Genomic DNA, 20,974 nt, shown 5'->3' with positions numbered 1-20,974 from the left:
TGGATTCTTGTAGAGTTTCTGTGTGACAGTCCTTTCCTCTGGCCAAAGGCAAGCAGATACTTGTCTTACAAGGGTGTCCAGGAGAGAAGAGGCAGGGAAAGGTCACAGTGACCTTCCTACTTCTGCTGATTTTCTCAAGTACTAGAGCCCATGTTTGGGGGTATCATATTTCGAAACTCAACAAGTCTTTGCTGAAATACAGTATATCTACATTCTTTTAACTTTTGTATATTATACAGCATTCTATTTTTCAAATAAAGTGGTATATTTGCTAAAATTATATGAAAACTAGTAAAATTTTTATAAATTAAATTATTTCAAAGATAAATCTTATATCCTATAGAGTTAGGTGTAAAGAGTACTGTTGAATTTAATCTACAGTGTCTAACAGCCTTTCTCTCTGTTAATGTTACAAAACATTGATTATTGGTAGCCCATGCTACTATCGTTTTTATACATGGCCCATAAACTTGACTTTTAAACGAATCACCCAAATGATTTTCAGGTAGTCATCGTTCAGAAATATTGTCTTGTAGAACTGAAATTTTATTCTGCATTTTCTAACTGTAAACAGTGAAAATACATATCTCAAAAGTGAACTGTCAATTCAATAAAGTCTGGGAGTTTGGAGGTTTGGTTTTTGAAGGCTACATATGTCTCACTGTGAATAAGTAAGTATAGCCTCACACATTTAGGAAGCATGTTCTGGCCGGGTATGGTGGCTCATGCTTGTAATCCCAGCACTTTGGGAGGCCAAGGTGGGTGGATCACGAGGTCAAGAGATCGAGACCATCCTGGTCAACAAGGTGAAACCCCGTCTCTACTAAAAATACAAAAAATTAGCTGGGCATGGTGGTGCGTGCCTGTAATCCCAGCTACTCAGGAGGCTGAGGCAGGAGAATTGCCTGAACCCAGGAGGCGGAGGTTGCGGTGAGCCGAGATCGCGGCATTGCACTCCAGCCTGGGTAACAAGAGCGAAACTCCGTCTCAAAAAGAAAAAAAAAAAATAAGCATGTTCTACACTATATATGAATAATAGTCTCCCACCTGCCAGGCATGGGGCTTGATAGGCATTATAGCACACTGTATACTGAAGGCTTTATTTTACTTTACGTTCAGTAAAAATTTAGTTTGCTATGTACTGTGAGTAAAACTCATGTCTTATCACATAAATTACTGGATGGCCATACTTTTAAAAAGTTGTAATAGAATTAAAGAAAGTTAACTCCTACAATAATAGCAGAATTGGCAATTCATATTCAATCTAGAAATGGCTTTTGAATCTTGAGATGACTCAAATTGAAAAGTTTGAGAGTGAAAAAGGCATGTATAGGACTTTATAATAACAGAAAAGTTAATTGTAGGGGTTATAGGGTAGACTCCGGCTCGTGCACTACATTCCATCCATGTTATCAAAATAAGAGACATCATCTAAAAATGGAGTGAGTTGGTGCTTTCTCCAAGAGTCACTACAAATGGAAATTCCAAAGAGAAATTTTTAAAAATTAATTTATGAATGACAAGTTTAAAACGAGATATTAAAGAAAATTAGGGCATTCATTCAGTCAGTCATTCAATAAATATTTATTTTGTAATTATCATGTCTTGGGAAATGTACTAAAATATATTAAGAAACAAAATTTTAAAAGTCTGTACTTTTATGGAATTTGAGATTATTTGGGGAATAGAGACAAGAAATAGATGATCAAAAAATGATGTTAGTGCTATGATAAGAATAAGCACAGAATACTCTGAAAGTCAATATTAGAAGGTAATTCAAATAGAAGTATTAGGAAATCATTTGGGGAGGGATACAAAATAATAGATAACCTTCTGTACTGAGAGGAACTAATGAGATCAAGGATAAGATGAAAAGAAATGTGTTTCTCAGGGAAAACCATATGTGAGAGCAGGCTGTGATCAGATAATGGAAAGAAACTTTGCAAGTCAGGGCCAAGGTTCAAGGTGAGAGTGTTGGCTGAAAGGAGGAACTAGCCAGGCGGGGTAGTGTAAAGCACGCGGAAGATTGCAAAATTCAGAGCAATGGGAAGCCACCGAGATTTTTATGCCGACATAGTTATATTTGCATTTTTGAAATACAATCGAGTTGTGGAATTGAGTCTGGAATGCAGACTGAGAACTGGCATTCTGTGATGGGGGTCAGACCTGAGAGAGTGGGGCACGGCTCAGGAAAAGTGTATGACTTCAAGATGGGAGTTTGTAGGTACTTGTAAGTCATCCGATGAGGCGAGTGAAGAAGACGGAAATGTAACTAATGGCAACTAGGTTTCTTACATGAGTGAATGAATAATGTTATTTTTTCCTAAAAGAGAAAACACTGAAGAGAGAATTTAATGGAGATCAATATGGATTCAGTTTTGGACACGTTTATATTTTCTATGAGATATACAAACCAATCTGACCCATGCGCCACAACAGGATTGATGTAAGAGGTGAGGAAAGACGTAAGGAAAGACATACGACATATAGAAACAAACCACAAAATAGTAGACACGTATTCTACCTTATCAGAATTATATTAATGTACATGAATTGAACACTGCAATCTAAAGGCAGACGTTAGCAGACAAATTTTTACAAGTGATACAACTGTATGCTACCTATAAGAGATACACTTTGGATTCAGAGATAGAAAGTGAAAGGATATAAAAAGACAAGCAAACAGTAACCAAGAGAAAGCTGAAGTGACTATAATAAAGTTAGGCCGGGCGCTGTGGCTCACGCCTGTAATCCCAGCACTTTGGGAGGCTGAGGTGGGTGGATCACGAGGTCATGAGATCGAGACCATCCTGGTCAACATGGTGAAACCCCGTCTCTACTAAAAATACAAAAATTAGCTGGGCATGGTGGCGCGTGCCTGTAATCCCAGCTACTCAGGAGGCTGAGGCAGGAGAATTGCCTGAACCCAGGAGGCGGAGGTTGTGGTGAGCCGAGATCGTGCCATTGCACTCCAGCCTGGGAAACAAGAGCGAAACTCCATCTCAAAAAAAAAATAAATAAATAAAGTTAGACAAAATAGTCCATAAGATAAAATTTGTAACGAGAAATAACAAAGGGAATTTCGTAATGATAAAAGAGTCACTCCATCAGGAAGACATAACAATTATAAACACATGTACAAGTTCCAAAACACATGAATCAAAACTTGACAGAATTTAAGGGAAAATGTATGACAGCTGGAGAATTCAGTATCCATTTCAGCAATGAATATGGTGATTAGGGAGAAGATCAAAAAGCAAGAGAAGACATTAACAACACTATCAACTAACGAGACCTAACAGACATCGATGGAACACTTTGCTCAACACTAGAAAATACAGTCTTCTCAAGGAAGTGCAATGCACATCCTCCAGTTTATACTCTGTTGGACTGTAAAACAAGCTTCAATAACTCTAGAGACTGAAATAACAGGAAGTGTTATAGCTGCTAAGGGGTCACCATGAGGGTCATGACCAATACTTCTATAGTAAAAGACGAGTTAACAAGAGATGAGAATGACAAATTCATTTAATCTAAGCTGTACATGATGCAGGAGGCTTTAAAAATGAAGACCTCAGGACCCAGGGAAAACTATCTTTATGCTTCATTTTGACGAAGAATGGACAGCTGTGTAGAGACGTGGATGGAAGAAAACGGTAAAAGCTAATGCTAACAGACTGAGGCGAGAAATCCAACAAGGCCTTTGCATCCAGACTCTTGGCCTCTCTGTGCTGCACTCCTTTTTCCCAGGGAAGGGGCAGGGCCCCCTTGGAATGATAATCTTCAGGAAAGAAGGGAGATAGTGACTTTCCTAGGTCCCATGGCTAGTTTGGGGGAGAGGGATTCTAGTTTCTATGACCTGCTTTGGGAAACAGAAATTCTGGTTTCTAGGACTCACTTCAGGGGGATCAAGAACAGTGGGAGACAGAAGGACGGGAGAAGGTCAGAAAGAGACTTTGTTACTGAGGCCCTTCCAATGACCTTCAGTTCAAAATACTCAGCACCCCAAGGTGGCATACTGTGAGGCATGTTGTCACCCCGACAGTGTGGTATCCAACTACAAAACTGAACTTAATTAGAAGTCAATAATAAGAGGAAATTCAAGAAATTCACAAATATGTGAAAATTAAACAGCTTCCTAAATAATCAATGGGTAAAAAAATCACAACAAAAATTTAAAAAATTAGAAAATGCTTTGAGATAAATAAAAACAAAAATACAGTTTACCAAAATGAGCTAAAGGAATGCTCATAAAAATTATACTTATAAATACCCATTTTAAAGCTCAGAAAGGAAATCTGAACAGACATAAATTTTCAGATCATCAACATATGGATCAAGGATGTTTTTATCTTTGTGGTTTTGGGCTTCAGAGACTGTGAATCCTTTGAATTTGAGTTCAAATTTTAGTGTCTATATGTTTCTTTGTTGGGGTCCCTTGACTTTCATCAGATTCTTGAAGTGACCTATAAGCTCTAAATCTATTTTAAAATTCCCGAAATTGGTAGCAATTGAAGCTATAGAAATAAATAAAAAGAATTTCTTACCTTCATGGGTTTCCAATTTCTAAGGCAATTGGAAAATAGTACTATAGGGGAGGGTAAATAATTTTCTTTCTACTCTTTATAATTTTTCATTGTAACTCCCTGTAGCAATAGATTAACAAGAAAAAACGAAGTAAGTTTATATCTATACCACATGTGTTCCTGGAAGATACCTAGAGAAATGAGTAAACCTCAGAGGTGGCTTACATTCTGGCTCATGTAGCATCCTCAACAAAGGACAGTAAACTTCTAGAATAGAGACAAGACCAATGAAAAGGGCTTGGAGTCTCTAAGAGTACATTAGAGGAAGGCAAATAAATGGGAGTTTCTTACATGGATTTCTCATGGAGAGGGCAGGAGGGGCACCTCTGCCTCTCTAAATATATGTCCTATTTAGACAAATATTAGACATAAACAGTGGTAAGCGTGAGGGCAGAGAGCATTTCTTGTCTCTGCTTCTTCTGAATTGCCTCCAGCTCAAAACAGTCTTTACATCGAAGAGGCAGAGTCTGAGGTGGAATATTCTGGCCTCCTATAATACTAAAGCAGATCTATGAGGTGTGTTGAGCTTGAGGGCAGAAAGAGAGGGAGATTTAAAATAGAAATGAGACCCCTGGTTGTAGAGCTGCGCTCGGAGTCAAGCCAGAGGATCCAGTTGCCTTAAATCCAGAGGAAGAGGGCACGTCAGGGTGTGGGGAGCTGTCAACACCAAGTGCTGCCAAAGCATAGGCTTTAAGTCAAGCCTGTAGGTTGAGCCCCCAGCATGGAGAGGTAAGACTGGGAAATGGCCCCTGGCCTTACCAACAAGGGGTTCACAGTGGCGACAAGGCGTGGCATGTGGGGAGGCCTCACTACAGTGTACTGGGCAGACTGGAAAGAGAGTCAGATGGGAAGGTTCATCATTTCTTTAAGAAGTTTGGCTGAGAAGGGAAGGAGAACAACAAGCTAAAACCAAAAGAAGGTTTAACAAGAGCTCAAGGCTTAGTCTCTGAGATTGTATTCAAAGTGGTCAGTGGTGTCTTTAATCTCATATCCCTCTCTGCCTACCTCAAACAGTGTGAAAAGTGCTGGAATTCTGACCCATTACATAAATTCTCAGGTTTCTGATCTGCATATAGAGGACTGCTGGCTTTGAAACTGATGAGCTTTTACAGCAAGAAGTGTTTGATATTACTTGTAACCTGTGATGTTTGTGTCACAGAGGGGGATAATCTACCATTGGAAATAATATGTATTTTGCACCTGTTTTTTACTTCTTTGTACCTGTATGGACCAGAGTGTTGCTTCATTCTCAAAGGTAACTACATAATGGCTGGAGTGGCTAGTGACCAGTTCATGGGCGCAGTCCCCACATTACCCGGCTACTTCATGGCTCTCCGTTAGTAGACTGGATGATTGCTTAAAACACTTTGGCTTCCAAGAGTTTTAGAAGCTCCTCTTTTTCTCCCCAAGAATTCAGATGTGTTTCTTTAGCAGAGACTATTGAAACTGTATTTGGGATTGTTTCCACTGGGCCTATTATTTCCCTATCCCTATGCATTTTTTTTTTTAGAATTTCACTCTGTCATCCAGGCTGGAGTTCAGTGACGAGATCTCGACTCACTGCAGCCTCTGCCTCCCAGGTTCAACGAATTTTCCTGCCTCAGGCTCACAAGTAGCTGAGATTACACGCCTGCACCACCATGCCCAGCTAAGTTTTATATTTTTAGGAGAGACAGGATTTCACCATGTTGGCCAGGCTGGTCTCGAACTCCTGACTACAAGTGATCTGCCTGCTTCAGCCTCTGAAAGTGCTGGGATTACAGGCTTGAGCCACTGTGCCTGGTTCCCTTTGCTATCTCAACATGTAAATTTTCCTGAATGTGCTCTCATTTAACAGTTTAAACTGGAATTAAATTAAGTTTAATAGGGATTACTTAATGAAATTTCTTTCTTGCCTGACTCTACACTGGGGCAGATGGAAATATCATCAATGGGTCAGACTTGAAGTGCCTGTAGAACAGTGGAGACCACAATAATCTATTCGTTCTCAAAGCTTCCAGGACTAATTATGGCAGTAAGCATAAGCAGTCTGGAGTGAAAGGATAAAGAAAACAAGCATTGAGCATGGATTTTGATACAGTGGCATTTGCATATATTTTTGAGAAGCAGTCTTGACAGCAGCCAGGAAGAGGAGCTGAAGTTGGACTGCGTAAGTTTGAATTCCACTTGGTTCCTTATTTGCTGAGTAAGTTGGTCTGGTTTCTTCAGATCCCTGTGCTTCAATTGCCTTACCTGTTAAACGGCAATAATAATAGTAGCCACCTTATGTGAATGTCATAAAAACTAACTGATGTATAGATTTATAACAGTCCCTAGGCAAACAATAAAAATTTAATAAATTGTAGCCAATATAGTTATAATCATATTGATTCTTCAGAGCAACCATCCGCTTCTTGCATTCTCATCCACATGTTGCCTGAGACCACAAAAGCATACAAAGACTTGCCTGAAGCCTTGCAACCTCGAGACACAGCAGTAGCCCCGAGATCTAATCAATTCTCCCGCACTTTCTGCTAAATCACCCTGCCCCACACGTGATTAATGTGCCCCTGACCTCTCTTGTCTCATTTTGTAGTCCTGATTTATGTCTTCCTGTTTTGTGGTAATATGTTTACAGAGAGTGAGAAAAGTATAATATTGAAGAAAAGGAAACCAGAAGTGAGGCAGTCAGGTATGTGAAATTATAGTAAAATTTTTATGTCAATGTAGCTCAACATTTCTGCTATATTCTGTTTTGCAGGCAAGGCAAAATCTCTCTTAGTTAGAAGCTGAAATCCAAGGACTTCTGATTTATTCCAATTTTCAAGCAGAAGATTTTATTTTACTCATGTAAATATAGACTGGGTTGTTACATACACACACACAGCCACATACATACACACACATGCATGCACTACACAATACACATACATACACACAAACACACACACATACATACACACACACATACCCACATACAGCCACATACACACACATACATGCACTACATACATACACATACATACATACACACATACATACACATACACACATACAACCACACACATACATACACATACACACATACATACATACATGAATGAAGCAGGAGGTGTGGCACAGATTTTAAAAAACTATACTTGGGAAAAATAAAATTAAATAAAATCCTCGTCAAAAGTTCTTGTGCACTTTGAAATTGAGATTGCCTCGTGAGCTTGGATTGCCAATATCCTTCATACTGTTGCTTTCCAGAGTGATAGCTGTTTCCATTCATTACAGATAGAAAGTGACCATGAAGCTTCAGAAAGTTCAGTGCAGGTGCAAGCTGTTGATCCCAGCCTAGAAGATACACTTTATACGTCCATGAAGATTGTTCAAAAAACCCAAACTGTGGCACCACATTGTTAGAATAGTTTAAGAAAGATTAAGTCAAAAGAAGGGAGTTTCAATTTTTTGTGCTGACAACTCTTACAGGGGTTTCAGTTGAACCTAGCCAAGAGAATAAACTGGAAAGTAATTAAGAGGAAGTCTAAACCCAGATTTGTTCAGCTTGCTTCTTAGAATCGTTAATATTAACTGACTTTTACATTCAGATTCCCATAACTTGGCAATTGCCATGAAAACGAAATCACATAAGCTTTTGTAGCCTAACGTTCTTTCTGAAATGGGAAAAGCTACTCAGCATAAGAAATATTTCATTTGATTTTGAGGTGTTTCACAGACTTTGAAAAATTTAATTTCACAAACAAGTACCCAATAACTTGTTTGTATTTGAAAAATAATCATTCCAAGAAGCAATCAATTACTTTAAGAAATAAAATCAGTAGCCATAACTACTCTTCCAGGCGTTTTCCCTGAAATGTGTGGGTAGTGACTACTTTTAATACATTTTCACTGACTTTGTTGTATTATCTGATGCTTTAAGAAATGTCAGAAGATATTGTTTCAGGAACTCTTATTTAAATTCAGATTAACATTATAAGTCTACTTCTCAGGCTCCATCCAGCTTCCTTCGTGACTCAATGACAAATAATGATGAACCACTGAACTACAGACATGGATAAAGATAATCTCGTGTTTCTATTACAGACCCAGGTCAATGATTTACACGTTCTTTAACTGTATGAATTAGAACATACAGAGAAATAGTATATTAGACTTTAGGGATTTCCTCTCACTTTTCCTACAAAATTTTGACATGATTCTCCCAGAAAAAAAAGAAAAGTAGAAATGGAGATTTCCCTTATTCACAGTGATTATGGAGCAAAGCACACTTCTAGCATCTGCTTGTATAACCCTGGAAAAGCATGGGCACATGTGGCTTAGGCTCAGAGGCAGGGAGTTTAGCAAAAACAGTTTAAAAGCAAAAAATTCATTCTGTGTTTCATGGCTGGAAATATTAAAATATATCCATTCGATTGTTCAAAACAAATTAAAAAATCCAGCTTTCTTTCCTAAACTCACATCATCAGTTATAGTACCAGAGTGCGAAGTCCAGGGTTATCTGGGCCAAATTTTCTATCCTTTTCAGGTGCCAATGATGAGCTAGCCGTTTTGCGTTATTGGTAATTTGTACCCCAATTAGCATAATATCCTCTCTTCTTAAAGATGGCTTAGCCAAGGAGGAGAAATGTAACTTGCCCAGATTCACATAGCTGAGATGCTATGTGAAATCAAAATGTTCATTTCAAAACTGACACTTTACTGTCACACAATGCTGCCTCTCATTATTCTAAAAGCCGAATTTTGTAATTGAGGAAGAGCTGATTTAGAAATGTTTCAAATCCTCTGCTCAAATTCATGGATAGTTTTCATTTACTTCCATGCAACATATATGGATAATACAGATTACATATATACATATATATGTTTGTATGTGTGTGTATATATATATATATAAAACATTTTATTATGTGAAAATATTTTAAATGGTATATATTTAAAATAAAAAATATGAATTTTTTTGTCATTATTTCAAGGTTTTTTCATGTGCTTAGTTTTAACAATGAGTTGCTAGCTTCTGTTAGCTTTATCTTTTGGTTTTTTCCAAATGTCTAGTTGACAGTAATTCCATTTGAGTTGGTAATTGTTAACATTCCCTGCTTACTCCTAGAGTCACAAACCTTTCTCCTTAAATCTCTGGATTTGGCATTATTTTTTCATCTATGCTGAATCTTTATTATACAGGAGCCAGGATAAAAATAAGAATAACTAAGAGGAAAATATTGAACAGCAGAATGAGAAATCTGTGTTTAATGCCATTAGTTCTTCAAATTTTTCAATTTTATTTTGGAGAGAAATATGGAATTATTGGCTGTAAAATTTTATCCTGAAATAACAATAAAAAGTGAAAAATCAAAATGTAACACTTTTTATCTGCTTAAATAAGAGAAAATATTTTAATAAGTGAGTCAAATATTTAAAACAAATTAGTTTTTGAATGGTCTTAATTTTAGAAAAGATAAATAATTCATTAAAGGTCAGGTAATTTACTTTCTCCATTACCTTAAATCTATGCAATATACTAGTTTACTTTTGAATGAGGAAGAAATTCACAAATGTTGATCTTTATTTTTGGAAGAAATAATTTAAGATAAGAATGATCTAAGGTTTTAATTATTAATTAAAGACAAAATGTTTGTGGCAAACGTTTATATCATATAAGTAAAGTTTCTGTTAGCATGCTGTGTACTGACATCAATTTGCTGACACGAACTGGGTGCCCTATAATCCAGTTTAATTCTGACAGTTACTGCCTGGAGTTAGCACAGATCCACATATTAAGAGCAAGGTCGTTCACAAGACTGTTTCCACTTTAGACACCAGCCACAGCTTTGGTTGTCCCTAAGCTACCACACTTCTGCCGAGCCAGCTACGAATTTAGGGCTTCCCACAATCCCCTTAGATTAAAAATTTTGCTAGAATGGCTCCCAGTACTCAGGAAAGTGCTACTTACATTACCATTTCATTATAAAATTGGTTAGAACGGCTCACAGTATTCCGAAAGTGCTGCTTAGAATCACTATTTCATTATAAAGGATGTAATGATGTAACAGGCCGAGCTCTAGGAGTCCTGAGCCCAGAAGCTTCTGTCCCTGGGAAGTCCTGACATGCCAGCATCCCGGTTCACTTACATATTCACCGACCAGGAAGGTTCTTTGAGCCTCAATGGCCAGAGCTTTTACTGAGGTTTTATTGCCTAGGGATGATTAAGTAAATCACTGGTCGGGTGATTTAATTCAATCTTCAGCACCCCTGCTTTTCGCAGAGGTCAGGCTGGTACGAAGTTCCAATTCTCTAATCACAAGGTTGGCCTTTCTGGTGACCAATCCCAATCCTGAAGCCATCTAGGCACCCTCCATCCCCACTGGGAGATGATTCATTAACATAACAGAAATTCTCCCGTTACTTAGGAAATTCCAAGAGTTTTTGCAGCTCTGTACCAGAAACATGGGACCTTGGGATGAAAACCATATCTATTTTATATCATATTATAGATGTCCTCTGTGTGTTTATCTAGGGTCATAATTGATATGGAGCTTTAAATATTCGGTTCTGCCATACACACGTTGATGTTCTTCCACTCTGTTGTTTTCAACTTGTTTTTCCAGGTAATGAATTCCTTGCATAAGCTTCATATTCTCTAAATGCACACAAATTCTTTTGCACTTGTAGCTTAAAATGTTTAGCTATGGTAAAGATGGTTTGAGACTGAGATAATCACCCAGGGAAAGATGTTTGTTTTCATAAACGTTAGGCAAGGCTGCATGGTATTAAGATTTGTTACTAGCAGAGCACATTTTCAGATGCCCCTATATTACACAAATTGGTGCCCGATCAATCCAGAAGAAAAGAAGTAGCATGATAGAATTATAGCGCTGAAGTCAGACTTTATACTGAGTTATCTTTTAACAATTAAGACTAGGAGACATAGAATGCTTTCCAATTTGCGTATCACCTTTGTTAGAAAGCTGAACACGTCTGATGCACCATAGGCTAGCTAGGCCAGTTAGGGATAAATTAGAGAAGAATGCAGACCCAATACAGGTGGTTTAGACAACTTCATTCATCTTTCATTCTTTTAAACATTTTTATTGAGTGACTGTCATTCTAGAATGATACCAGTTACAATTCTAGGCATCCATAATGTAGTCCTTAAGATAGAAACAAAGTCCTCGACTTCACGAAATCTCCATTCTTCTCTACGAGTCAGAGAGAAGCAAAGAATGTGAAATATAATATTAGGTAATAATAAATGTTATGAAGAAAAGTAAAGAGAATAAAGGGATAAAGAATGATAGAGGGAGATGGTAATTTATTTAGAAAGGGTGGCTAATGAGGACTTGTCTGAATGGGTAACATTTGCCAGAGACCTGAATGAGATGAGAGAGTAAATCATACAAATATCCAGCAGAAAAACATTCAAAGCAGAAAGAACAGCAAGTGCCACGTTTGTATGGAGGAAATGAGGTTGGAACGTTTAAGGGACAACAGAAACCTGTGGCTAAAATATGGTGAGTATGGTAGCACACAATACAAGATGTGGATTGAGAAATGGCTGGATACTGATTGATAGAAGGTCTGTATAGATCAAAATAAACCTGAAAAAAGGATAGGAAAATTGGAAAAGAACAAAGGTTTGATTATAATCACCTAAAACTGATTCATTTTGACACCAGCTTTACACAATTTTCATAAGCAGTATGTTCCAAAGAAAGAATTGCACAGTCAAACTTACTTGGAAAACGCTGGGTTAAAAAACATTAAGCCCTTTTCTTATTGCAAAGCTTTTTAGAACATTTCATAATTTGATTTGTGTCCAATCTAATACAAAGATTGTCATTGTAATTTTTCAAATTTATTGTTCTGAATAACTTTTTCTTCTAATAGGTTATCTCCCAGGATTAGGATTCCACTGAATTCCTTTAGAAATCACTGTTACTTGTCAAACACTGTAAAAAGATCTGAATGGCGAGAGGTGTGTATTTAACACCAAAACTAGAGATGTATTTTAGCTTTTATGTTGTTTATCACTTGACAAGAAAATATGCAGAGCGAAAAGCACTGAAAAAAAAAATGAATCAAATTACATGGAGGGAAGTTTTGTAAGGAGATACAGCCTTTCGACCAAGCTGAAAAAAAAAGGGTATTTAGTTTTTAAAATATTCCTTTGGCCTCTTCCTTCTCCCTCTCCCCCTTCCCCTCTTTCTTCTTCCCCTTCCCCTTCGCCTTCTTCTTCTTCTTCATCTTCTTGAGACAGAGTCTCACTCTATTGCCCAGGCTATAGTGCACTGGGACAATCTTGGCTCACTGCAACCTCTGCCTCAACAGGTTCAAGCGATTCTTCTGCCTTCTCCTCCTTGTCCTCCTCCTTGTCCTGCTTTCTTCTCCTTCCCTGCTTCTACTTCTTGAGATGGAGTCTCACTCTGTTGCCAAGGCTGTAGTGCACTGGGACAATCTTGGCTCACTGCAACCTCTGCCTCAACAGGTTCAAGCGAATCTTCTGCCTTAGCCTTCCAAGCAGCTGGGATTACAGGGCCATGCTACTGTGCCTGGCTAATTTTGTTGTATTTTAAGTAGAGACAGGGTTTCACTGTATTGGCCAGGGTGGTCTTCAACTACTGACCACAGATGACCCATCCGCCTCAGCCTCCCAAAGTGATAGGATTACAAGTGTGAGCCACCACGACCATCGCCCTTCTCCTTCTGTGTTGGGGTCTGGCACATCTGCTGGGGGACTACCAACCTGCAGGAGTCCCTGAGACCGCCAACGTAGATGTCTTGTTCAACCTGAGGGAGAGTGTGCACAGAAGTGAAAGAAAATAGAAAAGCGGAGTCTGGAGGGCTGGCTTAGGCTATGTCCAAGCAGCAATTTTATTTTTGCAATCTGTTTCATTATATACTTTTCTGAAGTTAAAGTTGTTTATGCCAGATCAATGTACTTAAGTTACAGTAAGCAAGTTACACCCACTTAGTTACGCCCAGTAAGTTAAGCCCAGTAAGTCAGTTACACCCAGCAAGTAAGTTACGCCCAGTAAGTACTTAACAACTGTAAGCAAGTTACAGTTACGCCCTGTAAGCTATGGTAAGTAAGTTACAGTTACGCTCTGTAAGCTATGGTAAGTTACAGTTACGCCCTGTAAGCTATGGTAAGTTACAGTTACACCCAGTAAGTTATGGTAAGTTACCAAGTATAAATACTTAAGTTAATATTTTACAATGAAGGTAAAAAGGGTCCAAAACGAACACAATCAAGCAATAAACCATAAGAAGCTGAAAGTGGACACATTGCCTCCCAAGTCCTCATATCCATAAAGTAAAGTCCTCATATCCATAAAGTAAAGTAATCCATTACTTTACATTTTGAATAACATAGTCTTTTGGTTCCTGCTTTCCCTCAGCTTGACTCCCCCAACCAGGGATCTGTGTCTGGGCTCAAGCTCATGGTATGGCAAGGCCCATTTCCTAGGGGCCTCACATGGGAGCGATCCCCACAGATTCCCTCACTTCTGAGTTTTCATTATACATATGTTAGACTGGTGTTGTCTCACAGATCATAGGCACTCTGTTTTTGTTTGTTTGTTTGTTCCCATATTTTCTATTTGTGTTTCATTTTGGGTAATTTCTACAGAGTTTTCAACTTTACTAATTCTTTCTTCAGCTATTCGGGTCTGCTAATACTTGCTTCAGAGCAATCTTCATCACTATTAGGTTTTCCATTTCTATTATTTTTATCTGATTTTTTTTAAGTGTTTACCCCTCTGCTGAAATTACCTATCTGGTCTTGCATGCAGTCTACTTTTTCCATTACAGCCTTTAACATATTAATGAAGATTAATAAATTTCCAAGGTTTGTGACATGGCTAAGACTGGTTTAGATGCCTGCTTGACTCCTTGTGAGAGTGTTGTTTTTTTCTCACTATTTTGTATGTGTCCTAAGTTTTTTTGGTGAAAGCCAGACATCTTCCTTAGAACTGTAAAAATGATGATTTTTCTTTTCCTGCTTAGAAATGGGCATGCCCTTTCTTCTTATAGGTCTTTAGTGTGGAGAGTTGAATTATTAATCTAATTAGGAGTTGAGCTGGGCTTATGTTTGTTGTGCTATGGTCACCTTTAGGTACTATAGGTTTAAACTTCCTCTGGAGCTATGGTGGGTTTAGGGTTGTGGCTGCTTTGCCAGGGGCCTTGCTAGAGGCTTGCTCATTAGCAATGAGCATGTGTGAATGGGTGTAATTTCTGTTGTTCTGAATAGGCCTTAGTCCTAGGCTGGCTGTGAACCCCTGGGTGTCAGGGTCGGGTAGCCTTCTCAGTGCATTACTTTTCCTCCAGTTGCAGTAGGCCTATAGATAAAAACTTTGGTTTCACAAGAGACACAGGGGAAGGATCCTGGTGAAATTCCTTGCTTCTCCTACAGTGGTTACAGTTTTCTTTCTCCACTCTATGCTACAAAACAAACTTTCAAAATTTCCTCAGAGTGCACAGAAGGATTCAGGTAGAAAAAATCTGCAATAGGATATGGACTTCCCTGTATATATGGCCCTTAGTGCTTTACTCGGTCGCACTCAGTCTCCATCAATAGACCAATCACCTTTGCCGAGCTCTTCACACTGATCACATCCTGCCCCGGTAAAACAGTGCTGGCATTTCAACTCCCCCTGCAGGCTCCTGTCCCTCCTTAGATTTCAGGACAGTTGGTTGTCCTGTTGGGCTTTCTGGTAGGTTCTAGAAAAGTTGTTAACTTCCTGTTTATTTAGGGTTTTGCTATTGTTGTAAGGCTAGAAAGTGACAATCATTTCATCCGTCTTTGTGGAAACCACTCAACAGGTAAGAAAAAAGGAAGCAACATCAACAAGTTTACTGAGGCTATTACTGGTTTATTCATGGTAGCAAAGCAATAGTTTTCTTACAAGATGATCACAACTGAAAGTGACAATACTCTGGAAATCAAGAATAAAGTCATTTTCTTATGGAGTCAGCAGTTTATAGGAATGATGGCCCAAGGCTCCATTTAGCTTGCGAACTAGAACAAGGGAGAATGACTGCTCCTTGGTTGTTTGCTTATTGTAGGGACACAGCAGGCTTCCTTGTGCTAGCTGCGGACATGAGGACATGCTGCAAAGGACAGCAGGGGGAAGTGTCATGTTTGCTTTCACACACTTCTTGCCTCTATGAAAGCCTGGGCTTACAATTTATTTATTTCATTATTTTTAAATTTATTTTTTAAAATAAATGTCTTCCTGTATTATGAAGTGTACATTCAGTTATCCATAACCAATGATTTCTTTCTGTTTCTACTGCGCCAGGAAAAAGTGCATTCTGGATTTAAGGGAAGTACCTGATTCCTCACCAAAAATCTTGGTACATAAAATTGGGACAAAAGTAAGCAGCATCAGCTGTGACATGGTAAAAGCCCCCTAAAACTCTATAACCCTGATGTGACAGGCAAGCAGTCCAAACCCACGCCATCTTGGCCCCTGCAACTTGCAATAAGTAACTAAGGTCTGTAATTTCCACCCATACCCAGGCAATGTGTAAACTAAGGCTTATCTTGACTTCTGTAAACCACTTCAGTAACAATCGGAATATCCGAAGTCCCCTGACCCTCGGAATGTCCGGAGCCCCTCACCCTCATCTCCGCCCAGGAGGTGATTTACAGAATCCACTGGCCCTTGGAATGTCTGAAGCCCCTCACCCCCACCCCCAAGGTGGTTTACAGGCATAAAAGGTCTTGACACCCTCCTTTCATGCGAGTCCTCCGTGGTCGCCGGCAATGAAGACCCTGCAATTTGGCATACCTTTGTCTCGGTGCTGACTTTCTAAGCTCGCTCCAGTACAACAAGCCTGTTATTAGAATCTCCGTCTTCACTTTCTCACCTGTGAGACAGACCATTCCGTGCCATATCATTAACGATTGTTTTTCGTTATCAGCAGACTTCTCAGTGGCCAGATACGTATATGTCGAGCTTTAAAGGCAGCGACCGGCCGGGTGTGGTGGCTCACGCCTGTAATCCCAGCACTTTGGGAGGCCAAGGCGGGTGGATCACAAGGTCAAGAGATGGAGACCATCCTGGTCAACATAGTGAAACCCCGTCTCTACTAAAAATACAAAAAATTAGCTGGGCACAGTGGTGCGTGCCTGTAATCCCAGCTACTCGGGAGGCTGAGGCAGGAGAATTGCCTGAACCCAGGAGGTGGAGGTTGCAGTGAGCCGAGATCGAGCCATTGCACTCCAGCCTGGGTGACAAGAGCGAAACTCCATCTCAAAAAAAGAAAGAAAATAAATAAATAAATAACTAAAGGCAGCGACCATCACGCATGGTGACCGGATTTGCAGGGGCAGCTTCTCCCTTCCATCCCACAGGAGTGGGATACAGGGCACCCCGGGGTCCCCAGAGCCCCCCGCTACCAAAGTCCCACATCCTAAGTGGATTGTGGACGATTTCTTTCACATCCAGACCCCATACCTCCTTCCTGGTGTCTTCCCGGCTCCATCTTCTCCTTCGTCCCTGGCGCAGATCTCCACGTCATCTGACCGCGCGGCACCTGCTTCCTCTGGGACATGCGACGAGACACCAGTATATCTCGTTCTTCCAGAATTCCTAGACTCCCTAGGAGGGAAGCATGTCAGTCTTCTTTTGCATCCTCATGCTGCCTTGCACGCCGGCAGACAGAGCAGGCGTGTGACAAACGCCAGGTTGCAACAAGTCTGAGATTCTTCGTGGAAGAAATTTCGAGAGAGAAGGCGGGTGCAGGTGATCTGGGGACAGACACCAACTCAGTGGGTCTCATAAGGAACCGACCAAGCGCCGTCAACGTCAACGCAGAACTGACGCAAACAGGCTGAAGCGGGGGCAGCACGGTCTGGCCCAGACTTCCGGTGAGACTTCCTTCTGCGGACACTTCCTTTGGCCGAGACTTCCTTCCGCCGAGACTTCCTTCCGCCGTCCAGGGCTGTTTGTCCTCCTGAGGTGGAGGCTGCCCCTGCCGGCCGGAAGCTGAGTACCAGGGTCTCTTCCTCTCCCCTCCTCCTCCTCCTCCTTTGGGATGGGGCCCTGCAGTCGTGCTTCCGCCTCAGGTCTCCCGTCAGGACCCGCGACAGGGACCCCGGGCTGCAGGCGCTGGGCGGGCGCGGTGCCCTAGCGGGGCTCGGTCGCCCAGACACCAACTCTCTCGCCTCGCCACGTGGGCGGCGCGACCCGCTGTGGAGTTCAGTGCCACGCAGGAAGGACGGCAGGGACCCGCGCAGGCGGCAGCCCCGTACGCCTGTTTGCTCCTGGCTGTATCTGGCGTATCGCTCATGCTTCAGTCAGGGAATTGGGCAGTACGTGCCGAGGACGCAGCCGCCACGACGGCCCTTGCCGCCCTCCCCAGTGCGCCTGCGCGCCTGAACGCCCGCGTCTCTGCAGGTCGGCGCCAGCCCTGGCTTGAAGCTCCGGGCGAAGCGGCTCCAAACCACCCGCTCAGCGCACCGCACGCGCAGTCCTTGCCCGCATGCTGTTCCTGGACTCTGCTGAAATTCCAGCCAGTTCCGCAGCCCGAAACATGGAGCACCGTGAGTAAAAGCCGTTATCCAAACTAGCCTTTTTTTTTTTTTTGGTTAGTGACTTTTTTTTTTTTTTTTTTTTTTGAGACCGAGTTTCGCTCTTGTTACCCAGGCTGGAGTGCAATGGCGCGATCTCGGCTCACCGCAACCTCCGCCTCCTGGGTTCGGGCAATTCTCCTGCCTCAGCCTCCTGAGTAGCTGGGATTACAGGCACGCGCCACCATGCCCAGCTAATTTTTTGTATTTTTAGTAGAGACGGGGTTTCACCATGTTGACCAGGATGGTCTCGATCTCTTGACCTCGTGATCCACCCGCCTCGGCCTCCCAAAGTGCTGGGATTACAGGCCTGAGCACCGCGCCCGGCCGGGCAGTGACCTTCCGTTTCACATAAGAACAGAACAAAGCTGGATCTACCGTATGTCTGCCAGAACATGAGCAATTATAATTTGACCAATAATATCATCACGTCTTTTCGGAATTTCTCTGGGAAAACGGAAGCTAAAACGAGACGGCAGCAACCTACCTTCCCATAGCGGCCAGATTCTACGGCTAGTGCTTTTTATTCCAAGATGGGAATTTGGCCAAGTAAAAGTACGTTACATTCCTGTGCACTGAAAAGAAGGAAATACACATTTCCGGTCAGAAATTTGACCTGATTAATTCTAAATGAAACCACAATTAAAATATAACACCTTGAATTTTCAAAAAATGTCCTTTTGTTATGCTATTTTAAATAAAACTTTAGGGGCCGGGTGCGGTGTCTCAAGCCTGTAATCCCAGCACTTTGGGAGGCCAAGGCAGGTGGATCACGAGGTCAGGAGATCGAGACCATCCTGGTCAACATGGTGAAACCCCGTCTCTACTAAAAATACAAAAAATTAGCTGGGCATGGTGGCGCGTGCCTGTAATCCCAGCTACTCAGGAGGCTGAGGCGGGAGAATTGCCTGAACCCAGGAGGCGGAGGTTGCGGTGAGCTGAGATCGTGCCATTGCACTCCAGCCTGGGTAACAAGAGCGAAACTCTATCTCAAAAATAAAAATAAAAATAAAAATAAAAAATAAAACTTTAAACACATATTAAAAATATGGTATACATGTAATGATAGCTTTTCCCTGAATAATTTGTCAGTAAGGAAATTCCTTGAACTCTGCAACATATGGGGTTTCTGAGTAGCTGTATTCGTCATGTAAAAACAATTTACATTTTCCGTTAAATAAATTCAGATTTGACCTAATGGACACTAGTGCCCCCACACAGGAAATTTCAAACCCAAGGTACCGCCTTGCCCTGCCACAGCCAGTGTGGGGGTTTCATCTTTAGATGTCTGGGGTACTAAGCGTAGCGGGCCCTGCATCCTGGGCATACTCAGCAGCAATCACCTTTTGTGGGAGAAGGGAATAAAATATGGTGGGGTAGAGAAAGAAGTTGAAACGCTGATGCAATCCACATGAAGCCTCAGCCAGCCCCCAAGGCATATCTGACACCGGACAGCCCCATCACAGTTGCCCAAGGTGGCCACACAGGAAGAATCTTTATACCCTGGCATATGCTCGTCATGGGGAGACAGATGCCGCAGAAAGGGGGCTGGACTTCAGCAAATGGCTTTCTTCAGCCTGAGGTAATCCGCCAAAAATCTGGGCAATTGCAGCCGGCTCCTGCTTGACTCTCGCAGCAGTCGGGGTGTCGGTCCTTCAGCCAGCAGTAGGAACGTGCACCAGTGTGGGGACTTCCGCTTTGCAAAGTAAGGAGTGCTGTGGTCTGCGGTGGAGCTTGCACCCTTCTTTTTTCCGCTGGGGAGAACCAGTGTTGTCAGGCTCTGCTTCTTCCTTGCGTCCCATTGTCTTCAGTAGAGGCCTTCTTGGACAAGCAGCCTCCTTCCCTCAGAGAGCGGACAAGTAATGCCTACCAGAGTTCTGTTTACATACAAAGAAGGGAGACAGCTGTCTCAAAAAATCTCTTTAGTAAATCATCCCCTGGCACCCTATGTCATAGCCCTGTATTTTACCTTTTATGGATTTACTCCAGAGTGGGGGAAATCTCGCATTTTTCTGTGCTGTCTTGGGCTATGGCCGCCTTGTTTCTTTAAAAATCAGTCTCATCTCATCTGATATTTTCCAATAACTCTTCGGGAATCTAGTCTATTACTAACACCCCTTCTAATTTCTCTGTGCTGTTATGACTTTTCTTTTTAAAGCTACATTCATTTCTTCCACTTTGCTCTTGAGCAGGAAGCCTGTGTACTCAGTTCCAGCCTTGACTGCAAGGGACAAGTCAGCTCAGTAGAATGGAATGGGTATTGGTTGTGGCTTCAGGCAGACATTTCCTCATGTCTACCACTTACTATGCGACTTAGGGTCAATCACATACCGTCGATGAGACCCAGGGTCTTTTTAAAGTGGGAATAGCCAGGCGCAGTGACTCATGCCTGTAATGTCAACACCTTGAGAGGCTGAGGTGGGAGGATTACTTGGGGTCAGAAGTTCGAGACCATCCTGCCAACATGGTGAAACTTCATCTCTACTAGAAACACAAAAATTAGCCACGTGTGGAGGCAGTTGCCTGTAATTCCAGCTACTCAGGAGGCTGAGGCAGAGGAATCCCTTGAAACCTGGAGGCAGCGTTTGCAGTGAGCTGAGATCGTTGCACCTTTATTGCCTGGGCAATAAAGTGAGACTCAGTCTCAAAAATAAATAATAATAAAGTGGGAATAATAATATGCACTGCATTCATTAGACTCAAGGGCATACAAGTGCGTAGCGTCATGTTTGATACGGAAACTGCACACAACACAGGCATTGGTTGTCCTCTACTTCCTTTGTACTCGTGTCCCTCACAATATGAACGTGCCTGCTGTTCTCATGGAAAA

The 20,974-nt window shown here is 41.4% G+C and overlaps 1 protein-coding gene and 1 long non-coding RNA gene across 2 annotated transcripts in view; one reads left to right on the top strand and one right to left on the bottom strand.

Moving 5' to 3' along the window:
• Positions 1-12,788: 12,788 nt before the first annotated feature.
• Positions 12,789-18,422, bottom strand: LOC144581896 (uncharacterized). Its single transcript, XM_078367793.1, has 3 exons — positions 17,030-18,422; positions 16,361-16,439; positions 12,789-15,677 (listed from the first exon to the last, which is right to left on the bottom strand). Exons 1-3 carry the CDS (start codon positions 17,124-17,126, stop codon positions 15,530-15,532), a joined length of 324 nt encoding a protein of 107 aa, XP_078223919.1. The 5' UTR covers positions 17,127-18,422; the 3' UTR covers positions 12,789-15,529.
• Positions 17,493-20,974, top strand: part of LOC128931655 (uncharacterized) — a 27,333-nt gene continuing 23,851 nt past the window's right edge. Inside the window, exon 1 of the long non-coding RNA XR_013533307.1 lies at positions 17,493-18,117. This is a non-coding gene — a long non-coding RNA (uncharacterized LOC128931655). The remainder of the gene's footprint in view (positions 18,118-20,974) is intronic.

This window comes from Callithrix jacchus, chromosome 3 (assembly GCF_049354715.1).
Source record: "Callithrix jacchus isolate 240 chromosome 3, calJac240_pri, whole genome shotgun sequence".
Classification (NCBI taxonomy): Eukaryota; Metazoa; Chordata; class Mammalia; order Primates; family Cebidae; genus Callithrix; species Callithrix jacchus.
Note: the sequence above shows the minus strand (reverse complement) of the source record. Positions and strands in the feature narration are given on the sequence as shown.